The sequence below is a fragment of the Eriocheir sinensis genome, chromosome 4 (genome assembly GCF_024679095.1).
Source record: "Eriocheir sinensis breed Jianghai 21 chromosome 4, ASM2467909v1, whole genome shotgun sequence".
NCBI classification, from domain to species: Eukaryota; Metazoa; Arthropoda; class Malacostraca; order Decapoda; family Varunidae; genus Eriocheir; species Eriocheir sinensis.
Window position 1 is genome coordinate 10,212,128 of NC_066512.1, and position 16,734 is coordinate 10,228,861.

The following is a 16,734-nucleotide window of genomic DNA, read 5'->3' on the forward strand; positions in this document are numbered from 1 at the left end:
GTTATGCATCAAAGCAAACTTTGTACGGGACATGAGCGGCAATCATGTTAGTGCTTGTACAGTCATCGTCAGGGGCAGTCATGGCGCGCCGCCTTGGGTTGAGTGACGAACAGATTTACTCTGAGTTATTCGCGCTTGGTATTGAGAATATGTTATCAACTTATCAGACATGTCTGATGATGATTCAGAAACTAATAAAAACTATGTAAAACCGAGTGAGAGTACCGTCATTTAATATGCACCAACGAGAGGCAACACCAAAATATATAAGGTGGGTTTTAAAAAAATCACTTTGCTAAACCACTTTTTGCATGTTTTTCCATTATCTTACAATTGCTTAGGATTTTTTAAGCTCATAAAAAAGATGAAAAATCGGCTGGCACCACGGACGGGTCCGGGGTTGAAACTGCCGGCACTGCGTGGGTTAAAGAAGACCCGCAGTGTCTATTTAGTATTTAGTTTTGAACAATAACTGAAAAGTCAGAATGACTGGATCACTGATTCTGATGACTGATACCGATTGACCGATTGAGTCTGATTCACTGAAAAAAAAAAAAAAAGAAAAAAAAAAAAAAAAAAAAAAATGTGAGCATGCCGTGCTGCAAATGTCGCCTTCGATAGGTTTCAAAGTACCGCAAAAAAGTACCGCAGGATTTTTTAGTGCGGTCCGGGGTAGTACGGTATTTTCAGAAAATTTGCGGTAGTGCGGTACTTTTTTTGTGATGCAGTACTTCCGCACTAGGTACCGCACGTGCCCACCTCTGGGAGACACTTCTCCCGTGGCCACCCCCTGGAGGGAAGTTCCCACAAGGGAGCAAGGTGTCGGAGATATAGATAGATAGATAGATAGAATTTTACCATTGAATATGTATAGTAACTAATGTGTCAAGGATTATGATGAGACAAAAAATATAGCCATAAGTACACTGTTAACTTGAATATAGCTAGAAATATATACTTGTTTATATCGTATGAAAAAATATCTTCATTCATCACATAATATCTACTAGAAAAAATAAGTTGTCATCTTGTATATTTATGAATACATCTCAAAATTATCAATTAATTTTTAAATGTAATGTGTATATTATAATGTACATGTGTATGTATGACTGTACGTGTGGCGACACCCGGTCGGTGTCGCACAACAGGATGTCTAACAACACGTCGTGCTTTTGGCCGTGGGAAGCTGTGATGAACTGACACTAGGATCAGCAAATGATGACTTTCATCAACAGTCATCAACCGGAACCTACACCCTCGGTTATTACGGCTCCAATTAAATTAAGAAGACTGACTGCCTTGCATCAACTCAGCAATAAAAGAAAATAATGGGTTAGAGTGAAAAGTATTACTCAAGCACTCCCCTTCTCGCATGAAAAAGATGCAGGCAAAAGCTTAGGAACCAAACATAAATTAGTAGATGCGAGGATGCAGGTTATAGTCGTGTGGTGGAAAGATACACAAAGCAGCGTCAGGCTGAACCTCAAGCCGGCGCTAGTCTTTGGAGACGATCACTATGCACCATTCTGCGCAAAAAAAAAGATCGTAAGGCTCAAATTTCCAACCACCTATTTATCTGACTATTTCCGGACGAACTACAAGCAAATAAAACGGGCGAACAACGCGGAGAAGGAGAGAAGACGGGTGACGGGCAGGCGAGCGGTGCTCTGCCGCTCTGCGCCCTGCAGCGGTGTGGCTGTCTCTGATTTCGTGCCTCTCGCTCACGTAAACTGTAAACCTTGTGTAGTACAACTGTTAATATAGTTAAAATACATTTGGTATTTGTATTAACCTGAGAGAGAAAACTAAAGAGAACTAAAGTGAACTACAGTGAACTTATAACGCTACCGCCACACATCACTTAACTAAAAAGGCTATTGTGTTATCTCACCTTACTACAATCAACTTGTGAAAGCAGGCAACGGTATACCGGACCTCACGTGAGATAACAGTTCGCGCCTTAATCAAAAACACACACAAAAAACAGCTAACAAAAAGGTTAGCATATGTTTCTTTATGTGCACCATTTAATTTAGCATATTTTTATATATAATACGTGATGATTATGTTGAGTTTATGGCTTAAAACTTGTTATATTCAGTAGCAACATTTGAAATTTGGCGCGCATGGCCAGCCCGGATACGGGGCGGAGCGCTGTTTTCACCCAGCCGTAGTGAAGGGGTTAATGGCAACGGTTACATTCGATACATTTTTTATGGATTAACGAAGTTAACGGTGTCGACTTTAACATTTATGTTAACGATATAATGGTTAACGACATTAAGATTCTGATTAACAATGCCCATCACTGGTTTTAATTCTACCAAAAGTTTTGGTAGTTAACCTGACAATGCTGAAAATTTGTTTCTGAACATTATTATCTTCTGAAATCATGTTTTTCTTATTTTTCTAACATAAGAGATATACATTTTTTTGTTACTGTTCATGTTTTTGAAGACTGGGACTCCAATTTCTTACAGGAAATGCTAAAATGCCTCTTCAGTCTTTTGGCATCAAATATTGGAGTCATCAGATCCATTACTCCTAATGGAGTCATACTTACGTTCTTGGGATCTAATATGCACCTTGGATATGAGTGTACATTATAAAATAGTATTAATGAGTGAAGACTTACACAATATCCCCTTCTTCTAGTTTGAGGTCACATGAAGGATTGATGATCACAAAGGACAGGGAATTACGCTTTTCAGATACGTCATCATAGTCTTCAGGAGGAAGAGCTGTGGAAATTTTTTTATTGGTATTAAGACATACATTTATGAAATTAATGTTTTATAAGATTACCCAATTTACCTTAGCTTACATAGTCTTATCATGAGAACAAACGTTCTAGTAAACTATCAATGTGTTTCTCAATTTCTACATTCAATGAGTGACTCAGTCAATTCAAACTAAAACTATATCTTCACGTATGCAATTACAAATTAGATTGGCTAAAATTTCTTACTCACCTAAACTCTGCATACGGGAACGAACCAACTGAGCAATCTCTGCCCGTTCAATTAAGTTGCAGTGTATTTCCTTTGGGTCATCCGATATGTTTAACGAGAACTGAAACACAAGTTTTACCATAAGAGAAAATGTTGCAATAAGGAGGAATGTTTTTTTCAATATTTATCACTATACAGACAATGAGTACATATATAAATGGATTTATCATACCTTACATTACTTAAGCCTGAATCTGCACACATGGCTTACCTGATTATCATAAATATCTAATACAAAGTTAATTTGGCAAATTTCCAAGCATCCTGATGGTCAATGATTCCCTTCACACAAATTGTAGCCTTAGCACAAGGGTTGTCTTTTTAAAGTTTTGAACAATGAGTTGCCAAATAAAAGCCAATGTGTTGGTTTGTTATATGCTAAGCTGTCTATAGAAAAAAAAAATCATATGGATGAACCTTTACAAGCCCTTTTGATCATTATTTCTGCAATTTTAATTACCAAACCAGTTATTAATAAACAGCATGAAATGATGATTTGTATTAAAAAAAAAAAAAAAAAAATATTACACCATGAATTTTACCCCATGAAATAGACTAGTTTGCTATACAAGAATTTTCCATGTCATAAATTACAAAACATGTTTCTTTCAATACAGACATCATTAATACAGATGTACAGTGGCAATTTTAATAAAATAAAATAAAAAAATAAAAAATAAAAAATAAAAAAGTTCAGAGAATTGTGGACTTTCTTGTTATAAAAAGTCCCTTAAATTCAAATGCTATAACAAAACAAGAATGCTACGATATATAAAGTAGTTATGTGATGTAATATGTCATTGAATTCTTGCACAGCAGACGCACTAGGGGTGGGTGTACAAGTAATATGTAACTGATTTGTTTGGCTACAAATCATATACAAATTACTGTGTACATTTTTTTCTCATGGTTTTGAATGTGAAAGAAGAACAAAAGCCAGTCTTGAACCCTATTTTGGTTTAAAATCTCAACCTTGGTCAAGTAAAAATTTTCAGTGCCATATTGCAACATGGAGGGTAGGGCAGATAAAAATGACCACATACAAAACACATATTATCTTCCCCTAAAACATTCAAGTGATATGAGTTCAACTGACTTTTTGCAACATGTCACACACAAACAATGCAAGAGAATATCTATTATTCTAGATAACATTTTCATAAAGTGATTATTTTTGTAGAAAGCTTTCTGAACAACCCTTATGCTTCAGCACAGCAAGACTTGCTTCAACAAACATATACACTGCAAATTCAGAGCACATTGAATTACATGCTGCATGCATACAAATTCAAATAGCAATTTATATAAGTAAGCAAAATATAATCATAAAACTATAAATAAGTATTGCTGCATCAAGATTGTCCACAAAAAATTGTATATTTCATTGTGTGGCTTACCTCAAGAAAATACAGAGAATATAAGATTCAATCAGTCAATCAATGGGAACATACATCAGGAGGAATGTTACCTTGCCCACCCTAAAACACCCTTTCTGGGGGTCTCCCCGAACAAGTCTCCATGTAGGCCACCTTCCCATCCCAAATAACTCATCCACTGACTTTCTCAAGCCATGAACTTTGTGGCCACTCCTTGGCCTCCTCCACACAGGACTTTCTTACAGATAAAACCCAGTGAGCAGCGTCACCTTCTGGGTAAAATGCCACATTCCCATATAATTTGAGTTGGCATTCACAGACTCTGCAGGTAACAGGCCTTAACTCAGTTACACAGAGTAATCACTGATATGACACCAGTGACACTCCATGATTCAGCAAAGGCACTTATTACCAATATGTTTATTTGCCTTTTCAAGTCACAATTCAGTGTCCATGTCTCACAGCCATAAAGGAAGATAGGGAGCACAAGCGACTTGAAAATCCGAATCTTTATTTTCTGCAGAGGTATGAACATTACATATACTCGTGTTGAGTCCAAACCACTGTGGGCCAAATTAATCTACTTTAGTTCTGTACTACACTACTAAGGTAGGTGAAAATTTACAAGGGCTTGATGTCCTTGCTTTAACCCGCAAACTGCTGTACGCCTTCTGGGCGGCTGAGCGGTAAGCTGCTGTAAGCCTTCTGGAAGCGGGCTTTTCAAACAGGCGCCAAAAGCTTCAGATACTGCCAGAAAAACATTTTTGTGATAGAAAAATCTAAGAAATATGCAGGATACAACACATTTCGAGCTACAGATATGTGTATTGTAATATTTATGACACGTTTATGTAACTTAGATATCATTTATTGAAGGTCAATCTCTCGCTGATATAGCCGCACTAGGCGACGCACTCAGAATCTCAGTCCCGCAGCTTACGGGTTAAGCATGAACATATTGCACTGTCTCATCCAGTATGCTTCAAAAGACTTGTATATTGGTCTTAGACCAGGAAACCTTCAGTCCTGTTGGCTTTGCCTACTCGTGCAGTGTTTTGAGAGCCATCATCAAAACCAACAACTAAGCAATGATTATTGTGCCATTAGCAAGAACAAGGTCAGTGACCCTGGTATTGCCAATGGATACTCTATAATTACCTTGGTCTACAACTCTGTCAAATACCCAGTCCATACAAGCGTTGATGTGATAGGACAAGGATGCAACACTGCCTCACTTTTGTGTTCACAGGAAAGAAGCTGGATACATTCCCACCCAAGACTTCACAAAACTCTCAGTCCTAGAGTAAAGGGCCACAGGGCAGACAAAAGACCAACAACCCTTGCAGAAATCCTATGGAGTCAAATGATATCCCAGAGTGCCTCATGATGCACTAAATTAAACTCCAACTTGAGGTTGACAGAGGCTGCAGGAATATCCTGTTAAAACTCATTGGTGTTCAACCTGTAAGCAGAGAACTAGGGTACCATCAGGTGTGAACTCTGACTGTTCAGTCTCTCTAATTTTGCATTTGACTGTGAATCTGCAGGAGCAGTAAATGAGCAAACAGCTTGCCTGGCACACAGAGTAGTGTAATACTACAGTAGTTTTTGTGGTCCTGACAGTCCCATTCCCTTTTCAAAGAGGGATGACTATCTTCATTATCCAGTCAGGAGGAATGGTACCAAATTGTCACATGTCAGTCAAGACCACAAATAACCCATGGAGCATGGTCACGCCTCCAGCTTTGAGCACCTCTGCACTGATATTACAAACATCAGCTGAATTTCCACCACTCATCCTTGCCACAGTCTCTATAACCTTATCAAGAGGGTAAGGTTTTGGCAATTAGTGGATCTGACTCCACTATTTATAGACCAGTGATTTGGAGCTTCCTGTTCAGTGGGTACAATCTGTAAAACTGCAAAAAATATTCAGCCCAATGAGCCCTCTGCCCATTAATTTTGACATGTAGCAAACTTCTGCCATTCAAATAACATTCAAACAAACAGGCATGGAGTGGAACTTTTTCACAGCTCAGTGTGTGTGTGTGTGTGTGTATATGTACACAGTGGAACCTTAGTTGTCGAATGACTCCTCCCATACATATTGGTTCCTGTGCACATTATTTATATATATATATATATATATATATATATATATATATATATATATATATATATATATATATATATATATATATATATATATATATATATATATATATATATAAAACACGTTTCTGAAATAAAATTCAGTTCCTGAATAGGCAATCCAGCCACCACATACTCCACGACTGAGATCAGTGAGATGTAAGGCAGGGGAGAGTCAATTATGCTGCAGCCTCTGCTCAATGCAGACTCCCTTTCGAATAGACCACATTGGATATACACACAGCCACCACACTCGGGCACTCAGAGAACTGTGCACTATAAAGTACTTTCCATAGAGTTCAAGTTACAGACTAGAGTGTGTCTGATGATGACCCCAGTACACATGGCCAGGGTGACACTACAGTTTCATGCCGACAATTTCACACACTTCATTCCCACCCAATATCCTGACACCACTATTTGATAATAAGAAAAATTGAGGTCAGTATTGTCTGAGAAAATGCTGCACTGAATTAGTGTAAATTTGTAACTGTAATGTAAGCAGAAATATATGAAAATGATAGTTAAGTAAAATAGTCCATAAACTTTTACCCCACTTATTTGGCTTCTACTCACTGCTCAGCAATGGTGGCTAGAAGGATGAAGGGGCTGATGATAGCCTAGCATTAATCAACCCTCATTTGTGTATATTTCTGGTTACATTAGTTAAGAAATTATACTAATGCAATACAGAAAAAAAAAAAAAAAATCCTAACATGTGAAAATGGTATTTGTGTCACAGGATTAATTGTTTACACAGAGCTTGCCTTACCCCAGCCAGCACTGCCAGACTGTCATACCTAGAACATTGCATTTATCAGTTTCAGGCCTAAAACTGTCATTATCACACAGATAATGATATTCAATTAAAGTTATTATTAAAAATGTAATTATTTATGTTTTTTTTGCAATAGTAAAGGGTCAGAAACCTAAAGCTACAATGTGCTAAGTATGATAATCTGGTTTCATTGAACACAGCCCACCCATGTTGTTCTACAACGGAGGTTCCAATGTATTATGAACAAACTTTATTGCGTACAGAAATGGTCAGAAATATAAAAATTTCAGCTCATACAATGAACAAAGTTTGTTATATATCAAAAGTTCGGATCCCTCGGATATAAAGAATTTTTAGTAATAACGTCACTCCTTTCCTCCAGATTGGTTTGCTTGAGCGAGGGTTTACTATTAATAAAAATTAAAACAAAATTGAAAGGACAGCACTGTAAAGTAACAGCTGAAATACAGAGGTACGGTGTAATCACTAAATATTTAAAAATGTGAAATGTAATGCTCAGCGATATGGAGCTAGTTCAGATACGAGCGAATAGGCAGACAACACTTACGAGACTGCAGTGCTGGAACGGAGAGAGCGAGTGTGTGGGGGGGGCGGGGATACATGTTCCAATAAGTGCAGGCATGCCATATTATGTTTAAACCACATGATATGATGACAACACAGTAGCGTGCTGAGTTGCATCATAAAGCGCAGGAGAGCGAGTTGGGAAACATTGTCCAGATGTGGATACAGGCCCTTTGTTCAATGGACCTGTTAGGTGCACAACCTCCTGCATGTGGGGGCTGAGTCTACCAGGATAGTGAATCAGCTTTGCAGAGCAAAAATGGTATCCCACACAACAGCTCCCCCACAATCATCTTGCAACAGCTCTACTGGAGGCAACAAGTTGATTGAAACACTCTCAAAAGGCAAGAAGATGCATAAGAGGAGAAACTGGCCACACTCATATAACCATAACATGTTTGTTTAAAAGCACTGGTGACCCCTCCTTCAAAATCCAAAAACTTCAAAAATCCAAAGTCCAAGACTCAATATAATAGAAGAGAATGCCTGAACAACTTAGAATCATATAAACGTGTTAAATTTTAAAGAATCATTAACTAAAAAATTAATAACATACATACTTATATGATACCGGTGCTTCAAATTTTGGTGTGTGTGTGTGTGTGTGTGTGTGAAGGTCCTGCTCGCAGCTGGCCGAACTTTGCTCCCGAGGTCTCTGAAAGGCCCGTGACCCAGCGTGTCTGTGATTGTTCTGTCGCTTCAACCTCCCCTCCCCCCCGAACTAGAATTTGAAGTTGGGAGTCACCCCATCACCGACACTCACAAACACTTGGCTATTTTTCATTACATTTATGTCCTGGATTGATGCGTAAAACTTTTTTGTTGTGTAAATACTTTCTTCATTTGAATGGGAACCACAAGGAGGAAAATATTTCATCAGGTGACCTAAAAAAAGGCTGCTGAAACCTAAGGATGGGAGAGCAGATAAAGGGAGGAGGGCGAGATGGTTAGCAGACGCTATTGAAGTTACCGGGCGCAGTTGTTTCATAAACTATTCTGGGTTGGTCCCCATGGATTTCTGACCCTCTGACCTTGCATATATATATATATATATATATATATATATATATATATATATATATATATATATATATATATATATATATATATATATATATATATATATATATATATATATATATATATATATATATATATATATATATATATATATATATATATATATATATATATATATATATATATATATATATATATATATATATATATATATATATATATATATATATATATATATATATATATAATTTTTTTACGTGCCTGTTGCCTGTAGGCATCTTCCTGGTGGGGCCTGATGGTCGGCCCAAGGCTTCTTCCAGGTGGGGCCTGATGGTCGGCCCAGCCCGTTCTGGCGCAGGCGAGTGTTTATAGTGGCGCCATCTTGCATTGGCTCATGCTGCCCCCCGGAACTCGTTCTTGATTCGCTTGGACGGCTTCCTCTAGAGTCCAGGTTGATGGGTGGTCTTCAGGACAGCATGTGGGTAGTTTTAAGCCACTCGGCGGTGACTGAAAAATCTGAGTGGTAGCGTGGGGATTCGAACCCGCGTCGTCCATCACGCGGTGAATGTGGGCCCAGTACGCTACCAGTTCGGCCACCGCCTACCCTACCCTATCTGTCTACTGTTCAGTGCTTTCTTCCTTACCACTTCCTCTATGTTCTCCTATTTACATAGTAGTTAAATTGAATCACTTTATCTTCTCTCCAACCAGATTTAAACTGTTTGCTCCCTTCCCTATAGATAGATAGATAGATAGATAGATAGATATAGATTGATAGATAGATAGATATAGATATATATGATGAAAAGGGAGATTTAGGAGAGGGAAAGGATGTATGGATTACATCTTTGCACTGAAAATGATAGTTGAGAAATACCTAGAGGGGTTCAAAGCTGTTTGCTGCTTTCATAGTAAAGTTCCTATTAGAGGTTGACTGGAAGGGTCTATGAGATGCCTTGAAGATATTTGGTATGGGAGGGCATCTGTGAGAAGGGAACAATATGTGACTCCATGCATGTGAATGAGGATGTGACAATTTTATAGTGTTGGTGTGAGGGTGAGAAAGGTGTGTGTTTTTGATGTCATAATGACTGTTCAGTATGTACATTAATAGTTGTATAAGAGAAACAAAAGCAAGAGTGGGGGATTTAAGTGAAAGTTTGAAATTGAAAAGTATGTACAGAGCAGTCCTTGGAGGTAGGCCTATTGCAGATGATACAATGTTGTTGGCCAAAAGTGAGAGGATGCTGCAGAGGATTGTGGATGAATTTGACAGTAGTGTAATAGGTAAAGGTTGAAAGTAAATGTAGGCAGGAGTAGTGGTAATTGAAAGGACAAGAGAGCAAACCATTTACTTCACAAAGTCATGCAACATTAGGGAAGAACAATTGATAAATTGATTGGAGCATACACTCAAGGAAACACAACTGCTATAGGGAAGGGAGCAAACAGTTTAAATCTGGTTGGAGAGAAGATAAAGTGATTCAATTTAACTATACTATGTAAATAGAACATAGAGGAAGTGGTAAGGAAGAAAACACTGAACAGTAGACAGGTAGGGTAGGGTAGGCGGTGGCTGAGTGGTAGCGTACTGGGCCCACATTCACCACGTGATGGACGAAGCGAGTTCGAATCCCCACGCTACCACCTTGGATTTTTCAGTCACCGCTGAGTGGCTTAAAACTACCCACATGCTGTCCTGAAGACCACCCATCAACCCGGACTCTAGAGGAAACCATCCAAGTGAATCAAGAATGAGTTCCAGGGGGCAGCATGAGCCAAGAGAAGGCACCACAATAAACACTTGCCTGCGCCATGACGGGCCGGGGCCAAATGCCATCCAGGCCCCTCAAGCAAGCCTACCGGCGCAATAGGCGTAGATGTAAAAAAAAAAAAAATAATAATAATAATAATAATAATAATAATAAAAAAGGTAATAGCTGTGCTGGAGAGATACGAAAGAAAGAAGTGTGAGCATGGGGGGCAAAAGGTAAAGGAAATAGTATTATCTTCTTAACTGCCATATGCTTCAGAGACATGGATGTGGTATGTAGCACAGCAACTATCAACATGTGTGATGAATATGACCAATATAAAAGGCACATGTGGCATGTCAACGTAGGATGGAGAAAGAAATGAAGATGTGTATTAGAGATTAGGTATGAGTGTAAGATAAAATGGAGCGGGGTTTTGAGTGCATGAAAAGTGAAAAGCAGTAGCTACTCTGAGATGGTTTGAATATGTGATAAAAATAAATATGACTGTGAAGAAGAATGTAGGAGACCAGGACTGAGGGAGAGGGCATCAGGTGAAGACCACTAATGCAATGGATCAATCGAGTAGATGGTTATTGGAAAGAATGAGTTGGCAAGGGAGGAATTGAATGTGCTGAGAGGGTGTGTTGAGACAAAAAAAAAATGGTGAAATACTTCTGCTGTAACCCACTCCTTAGGGAAAGTTCCCATGAAGAGACAATTAAGGTATTAAAGGTATAGATGGATAGACAGAATATACTTTTTCTATGTCTGGGTTATTACACCAGTGGACTGTCTAGAAGGGCACTAGTGGTAGCCCCAGTTTGATAATAGTGAAAGAATTTTCTTTTCAGTTAATGTAATAAATTTTCATAATATATATATATATATATATATATATATATATGTATATATATATATATATATATATATATATATATATATATATATATATATATATATATATATATATATTTTTTTTTTTTTTTTTTTACAACAAAGGAGACAGCTCAACGGCACAAAAAAAGTAAACAACAATAAAAAAAAAAAAAGCCCACTACTCGCTGCTCACAAAAAGAAACCAAAGAGGTGGCCGAAAGAGAGGTCAATTTCGGGAGGAGAGGTGTCCAGATACCCTTCTCTTGAAAGAGTTCAAGTCGTAGGCAGGAGGAAATACAGAAGAAGGAAGATTGTTCCAGAGTTTACCAGTGTGAGGGATGAAAGAGTGAAGATGCTGGTTAACTCTTGCATAAGGGGTTTGGACAGTATAGGGATGAGAATGAGTAGAAAGTCGCGTGCACCGGGGCCGCGGGAGGGGGGGAGGCATGCAGTTAGCAAGTTCAGAAGAGCAGTCAGCGTGAAAATATCGATAGAAGATAGAAAGAGAGGCAACATGGTGGCGGAAATCAAGAGGTAGAAGACTATCAGTAAGAGGAGGAGAGCTGATGAGACGAAAAATATATATATACAGAAATATAATATAATATATATATATATATATATATATATATAAATATATATAGATATATATATATATATATATATATATATATATATATATATATATATATATATATATTTACACACAGTATATGTGTGTATATATGTGTGTGTATAATTACCACAGACTAATCATGAGCTGGACTCATTACTGCCAGCAAGTACCCTCTTGATTAGAGCAAGCTCATTATTGTCGATCTCTGGGTACTGTTGGGACCTTCACACACCACACACACAATTTCCCTTGCTCAAATTGGGACAGTAACCACTCCTTGTCAGTGGAAAAATCCCAAAATGAGTAGGACTTGAACCTCAGTTAGTCAGGGCAGAGCTTTACTCACAGAGCTATCAGAGCAGTGTGTGTATTTACCTATTTGTAGTACAAAGGACCTGAGCTCAAGCTCGGTCAGTCCTGTCTCCCAATCTATATTTGTCCAACATTTCCTTCATTATATGGACACTGTCTGCTTCAACAATGTCTTTGTTTAGTCCATTTGATGTATCCACACTCCTGTATGGTAAACGGTACTTCTTTATGTCTTTCAATCAAGACCCCTTACGAAATTTCTTGCTGTGTCCTCTTAGTTGCCTCCTTCCTTCCAACTCAATTAAATAATTTCTATCCAACACGTCCATTCCACTTGTGTTCCTGTACAATGCTATCAGGTCTCCTCTTTCTCTTCTTTCTTCAAGTGTTGGTAAGACCAGTTCCTCCAATCTAGTCGTGTGTGTGTGTGCGTAATTCACCCCGGCCTGATCATAAATGTGCACCCTCTCAACCTGAGCAAGGCTCATTATAGTCAATCTCTGGGTACTGCTGGGACCTTCACATACCACACAACCCATTCCCCTTGCTCAAGGAGGAAGACAAAAACCACTCCTTCTCAGTGTAAAAATCTTAACCTGAGCAGGGCTTGAACCTCAGCCTGCCACGGAAGTTTTTTTCACTGAGCTATCCAAGCAGTGTGTGTGTGTATTTACCTATTTGTATTTACCAATTTGTAGTCTACTGGGCCCGAGCTAAGCTCTAATAGTCTCGTCTCCAAATCTACATTCATCCAGCCTTTCCTTCATTTGTTGGACACTGTTCGCCTCCACCACCTCTTCCCGCAAGCTGTTCCATGTGTTAACACTTCTATGTGGAAAACTATACTTTTTTAAGCCACTCAAACAGGTTGCTTTATTAAGTTTCTTCCCATGTCCCCTCAGCCCCTGCATTCTTGCAGTTAAGAAGAGATCATCTCTATCCACCTCATCAAATTTATTTACTAACTTATACAGCGTGATCAGATCTCCTCTCTCCCTTCTTTGTTCCAGTGTCGTCAAGTCCATCTCCTTCAATCTGTCTTCATACGTCATATTCGAGAATTCTGGGACCATTTTAGTTGCAATTCTCTGTATCCTTTCTAACTTTCTGATATCCTTCTTTTTGTGAGGCGACCACACAACTGCAGCATATTCAAGCTTTGGTCTTATCATTGATGTTATTATTTTCTTGATCATTTCTTTGTCCATAAAATGGAATGATACCCTAATATTTTGCATCATCCTGTAGGTTTCTCCAAACAATTTGTTTATATGCTCTTCTGGGAATAGTGTGTCTTGCATCGTTACTCCCAAATCTTTTTCTTCATGTACCACCTTTAAGTTTTCTTCTCCCATCTTATATGTTTTCCTTGGTCTTTTTTTACTTTTCCCCATTTCCATAACATGGCACTTGTTTGCATTAAATTTCATCTCCCATAACTGGCTCTATCTATACACTCTGTCCAGGTCTTTTTGCAGCTCCTCACGATCTTCCTGCGTCCTCACTTTTCTTATTAACTTTGCATTATCTGCAAAAACGCTCATATAACTTTCTATACCCTTTGGCAAATCGTTTATATATATTATGAACATTACTGGTGCCAGAACTCAGCCTTGGGGGACTTCACTCTCTACTCTCCTCCAATATGATTTCTCCTCTCTAATCACTGTCCTCATTTCTCTTCCCGTTAAGTAATCATACATCCACTCGATAACCTTTCCATCCATTCCTCCCCACTGCTATAGTTTCCAGATTAACTTTTGTGCGGAACCTTGTCAAAAGCCTTTTTTCAAATCGAGATATACACAATACAATATATACAAAGGAGAAAATACAGGAAAGTGGACATAGAAAATCTTAAGAAATATTATGTATTATGAAATATTATGTACAATATATACAAAGGAGAAACTAAAGGAAAGTGGACATAGAAAATAAGAAATATTATGGAAAACTGGACTGGGAAAGGTTAAAAAGAGCAAATGAGGTGCAGGAAAAGTATGATATTTTCATAGAGGCGTATGAGACAGGAGTCACAAAATATGTCCCATTATATAAACCAATAGAAAGAGGAAAGCAAGATTGGCTTAATGCAAGATGTACAGGTGGAAAAAAAAAAAAAAAAATAGACAAAGCGTGGAAAAGATTGAAAAGAAATAAGAACCAAAGGAATAAAGAAGACTTTAAGATAGCAAGAAATTAATATGTGAAAATAAGGAGGGAAGAAGAGAAAGGATACAAAAAGGATATTGTTGAAAAGTGTAAGGAGGAACCTAAATTGTTTTATAGATTTATAAATGGAAAAATCAAACAAAAGGAAAAAATAGAAAGACTGAAAGATGGAAATAAGATAATTGAAGATCCTAAAGACATGACTGAGCTACTAAATAAGAGGTTTCAACAAGTTTTTACAAAAGAATAACAATTTAATGAACCACAAAATGATAAGATAAATGTTCAAATGGAGGAAGTAATAGTAACTAAAGAAGAGATATATAAAATAATGAAGGAGCTGGAAAAGAGGAAAGCAATAGGACCGGATGGAGTTTCAGGTTTTATTTTGAAAGAATGCAGAAATCAGCTGGTTGGGCCGGTATATGATATCATAAAGTGCTCAATATCAGCTGGTAAAGTACCGAAGGAATGGCGAGGGGCTGAGGTGGTCCCTATATATAAAAGCGGGAAAAAGGAAGAACCTCTGAACTATAGACCAGTATCATTGACCAGTATAGTTTGTAAAATATGTGAAAAAGTGATAAAGAAACAATGGACAAAATTTCAAGAACACAATATAATAACAGAAAAACAATATGGCTTTAGACAGGGGCGTTCATGTGTAACAAACTTACTGAACTTTTACTCAAGAGTGACGGACATAACACAAGAGAGGGATGGATGGGTAGACTGCATGTATTTGGACTTGAAGAAGGCTTTCGACAAAGTTCCACATACAAGACTATTATGGAAGCTGGAAAATAGAGGAGGATTGAAAGGGAAAATGAAAAACTGGATGGAAAGTTACTTAAAAGGAAGAGAAATGAGAATAGTGGTAAAGGACATGAAATCGGAGTGGAGAAATGTAGATAGTGGGGTGCCTTAAGGATCGGTACTGGCACCAATACTTTTCCTAGTATTATATAAATGATATGCCGAAGAAAGTAAATAGTTACATGAGCTGGTTTGCAGACGATGCGAAATTGCTGAGACCTAATACTATTTTATAAATTGTGGAATAAAATGGAAGAAGTAGATAACAAGGAGTTGCTACTAAGAGAAGTAAGAAACACCAGCAACACACGAGGACACAGTAAAAAATTGAGAAAAGGAAGATGCTGAAGAGACATAAAAAAATATAGTTTCCCACAAAGAAACATAGGGGTTTGGAACAGACTAAGTGAGGATGTAGTATTGGTGAACTGTGTGCACAACTTTAAGGAAAAACTGGACAAGTACAAATATGGAGACGGGACCACACGAGCGTAGCTCAGGCCCTGTAAAATTACAACTAGGTAAATACACCTAGGTAAATACAATCAGCCCACCCTTCCCTCTCTTGCACTACATCTATTGCTCTTGAGTAGAAACAGAGTAAGTTAGTGACACATGATTTCCCTTTTCTGAATCCAAACTGTTCTTCATTTATCATGTTTTCCTTTTTTTAATGTTTGACCCATTGTTTTTTTATTATACTTTCACAAATCTTGCACATTACACTTGTCAAAGAAACTGGTCTATAATTTAGTGGTTCAGTTTTATCTCCATTTTTATAAAATTGGTAAAATGTTTGCTCTTTTCCATTCTAAGGGCACCTTTCCTGTATTTACAGAGCATGTTATTATGTCATAAAGTGGCTTCAAGTGTGTGTGTGTGTGTTTGTGTGTGTGTGTGTGTGTATTTACCTAGTTGTAGTTTTACAGGGCCTGGGCTTTACGTTTGTGTGGTCCCATCTCCGTATCTGCATTTATCCAACTTTTCTTTAAAGCTTTGCACACTCCTCACCGATACTACATTCTCACTTAAGTCTGTTCCAAACCTCTATATTTCTTTGCGGGAAGCTATATTTCTTTATGTCTCTGAAGCATCTTCCCTTCCTCAATTTTTTACTATGTCCTCCTGTGTTGCTGGTGAAAGGTGTGTGTGTTTGTGTGTGTGTGTGTGTGTGTGTGTGTGTTTTAAGTTCAGCCTATAGCGTCAGTACACTTTCTTGGTGGGTCTTGCTGGTCGACCCCAGCCCATTTGTGAGAGGCAA

At 37.9% G+C, this 16,734-nt stretch overlaps 1 protein-coding gene across 10 annotated transcripts in view; it reads right to left on the minus strand.

Moving 5' to 3' along the window:
- Positions 1–16,734, minus strand: part of LOC127008298 (potassium channel subfamily T member 2-like) — a gene marked incomplete at its 5' end in the record, with an annotated part of 214,028 nt that overhangs the window by 28,733 nt on the left and 168,561 nt on the right. For all 10 annotated transcript variants that reach the window (XM_050880138.1, XM_050880181.1, XM_050880128.1 and 7 more), the window contains 2 exon segments: positions 2,639–2,744; positions 2,976–3,075. In XM_050880138.1, coding sequence (XP_050736095.1) covers positions 2,639–2,744; positions 2,976–3,075 — 206 coding nt within the window.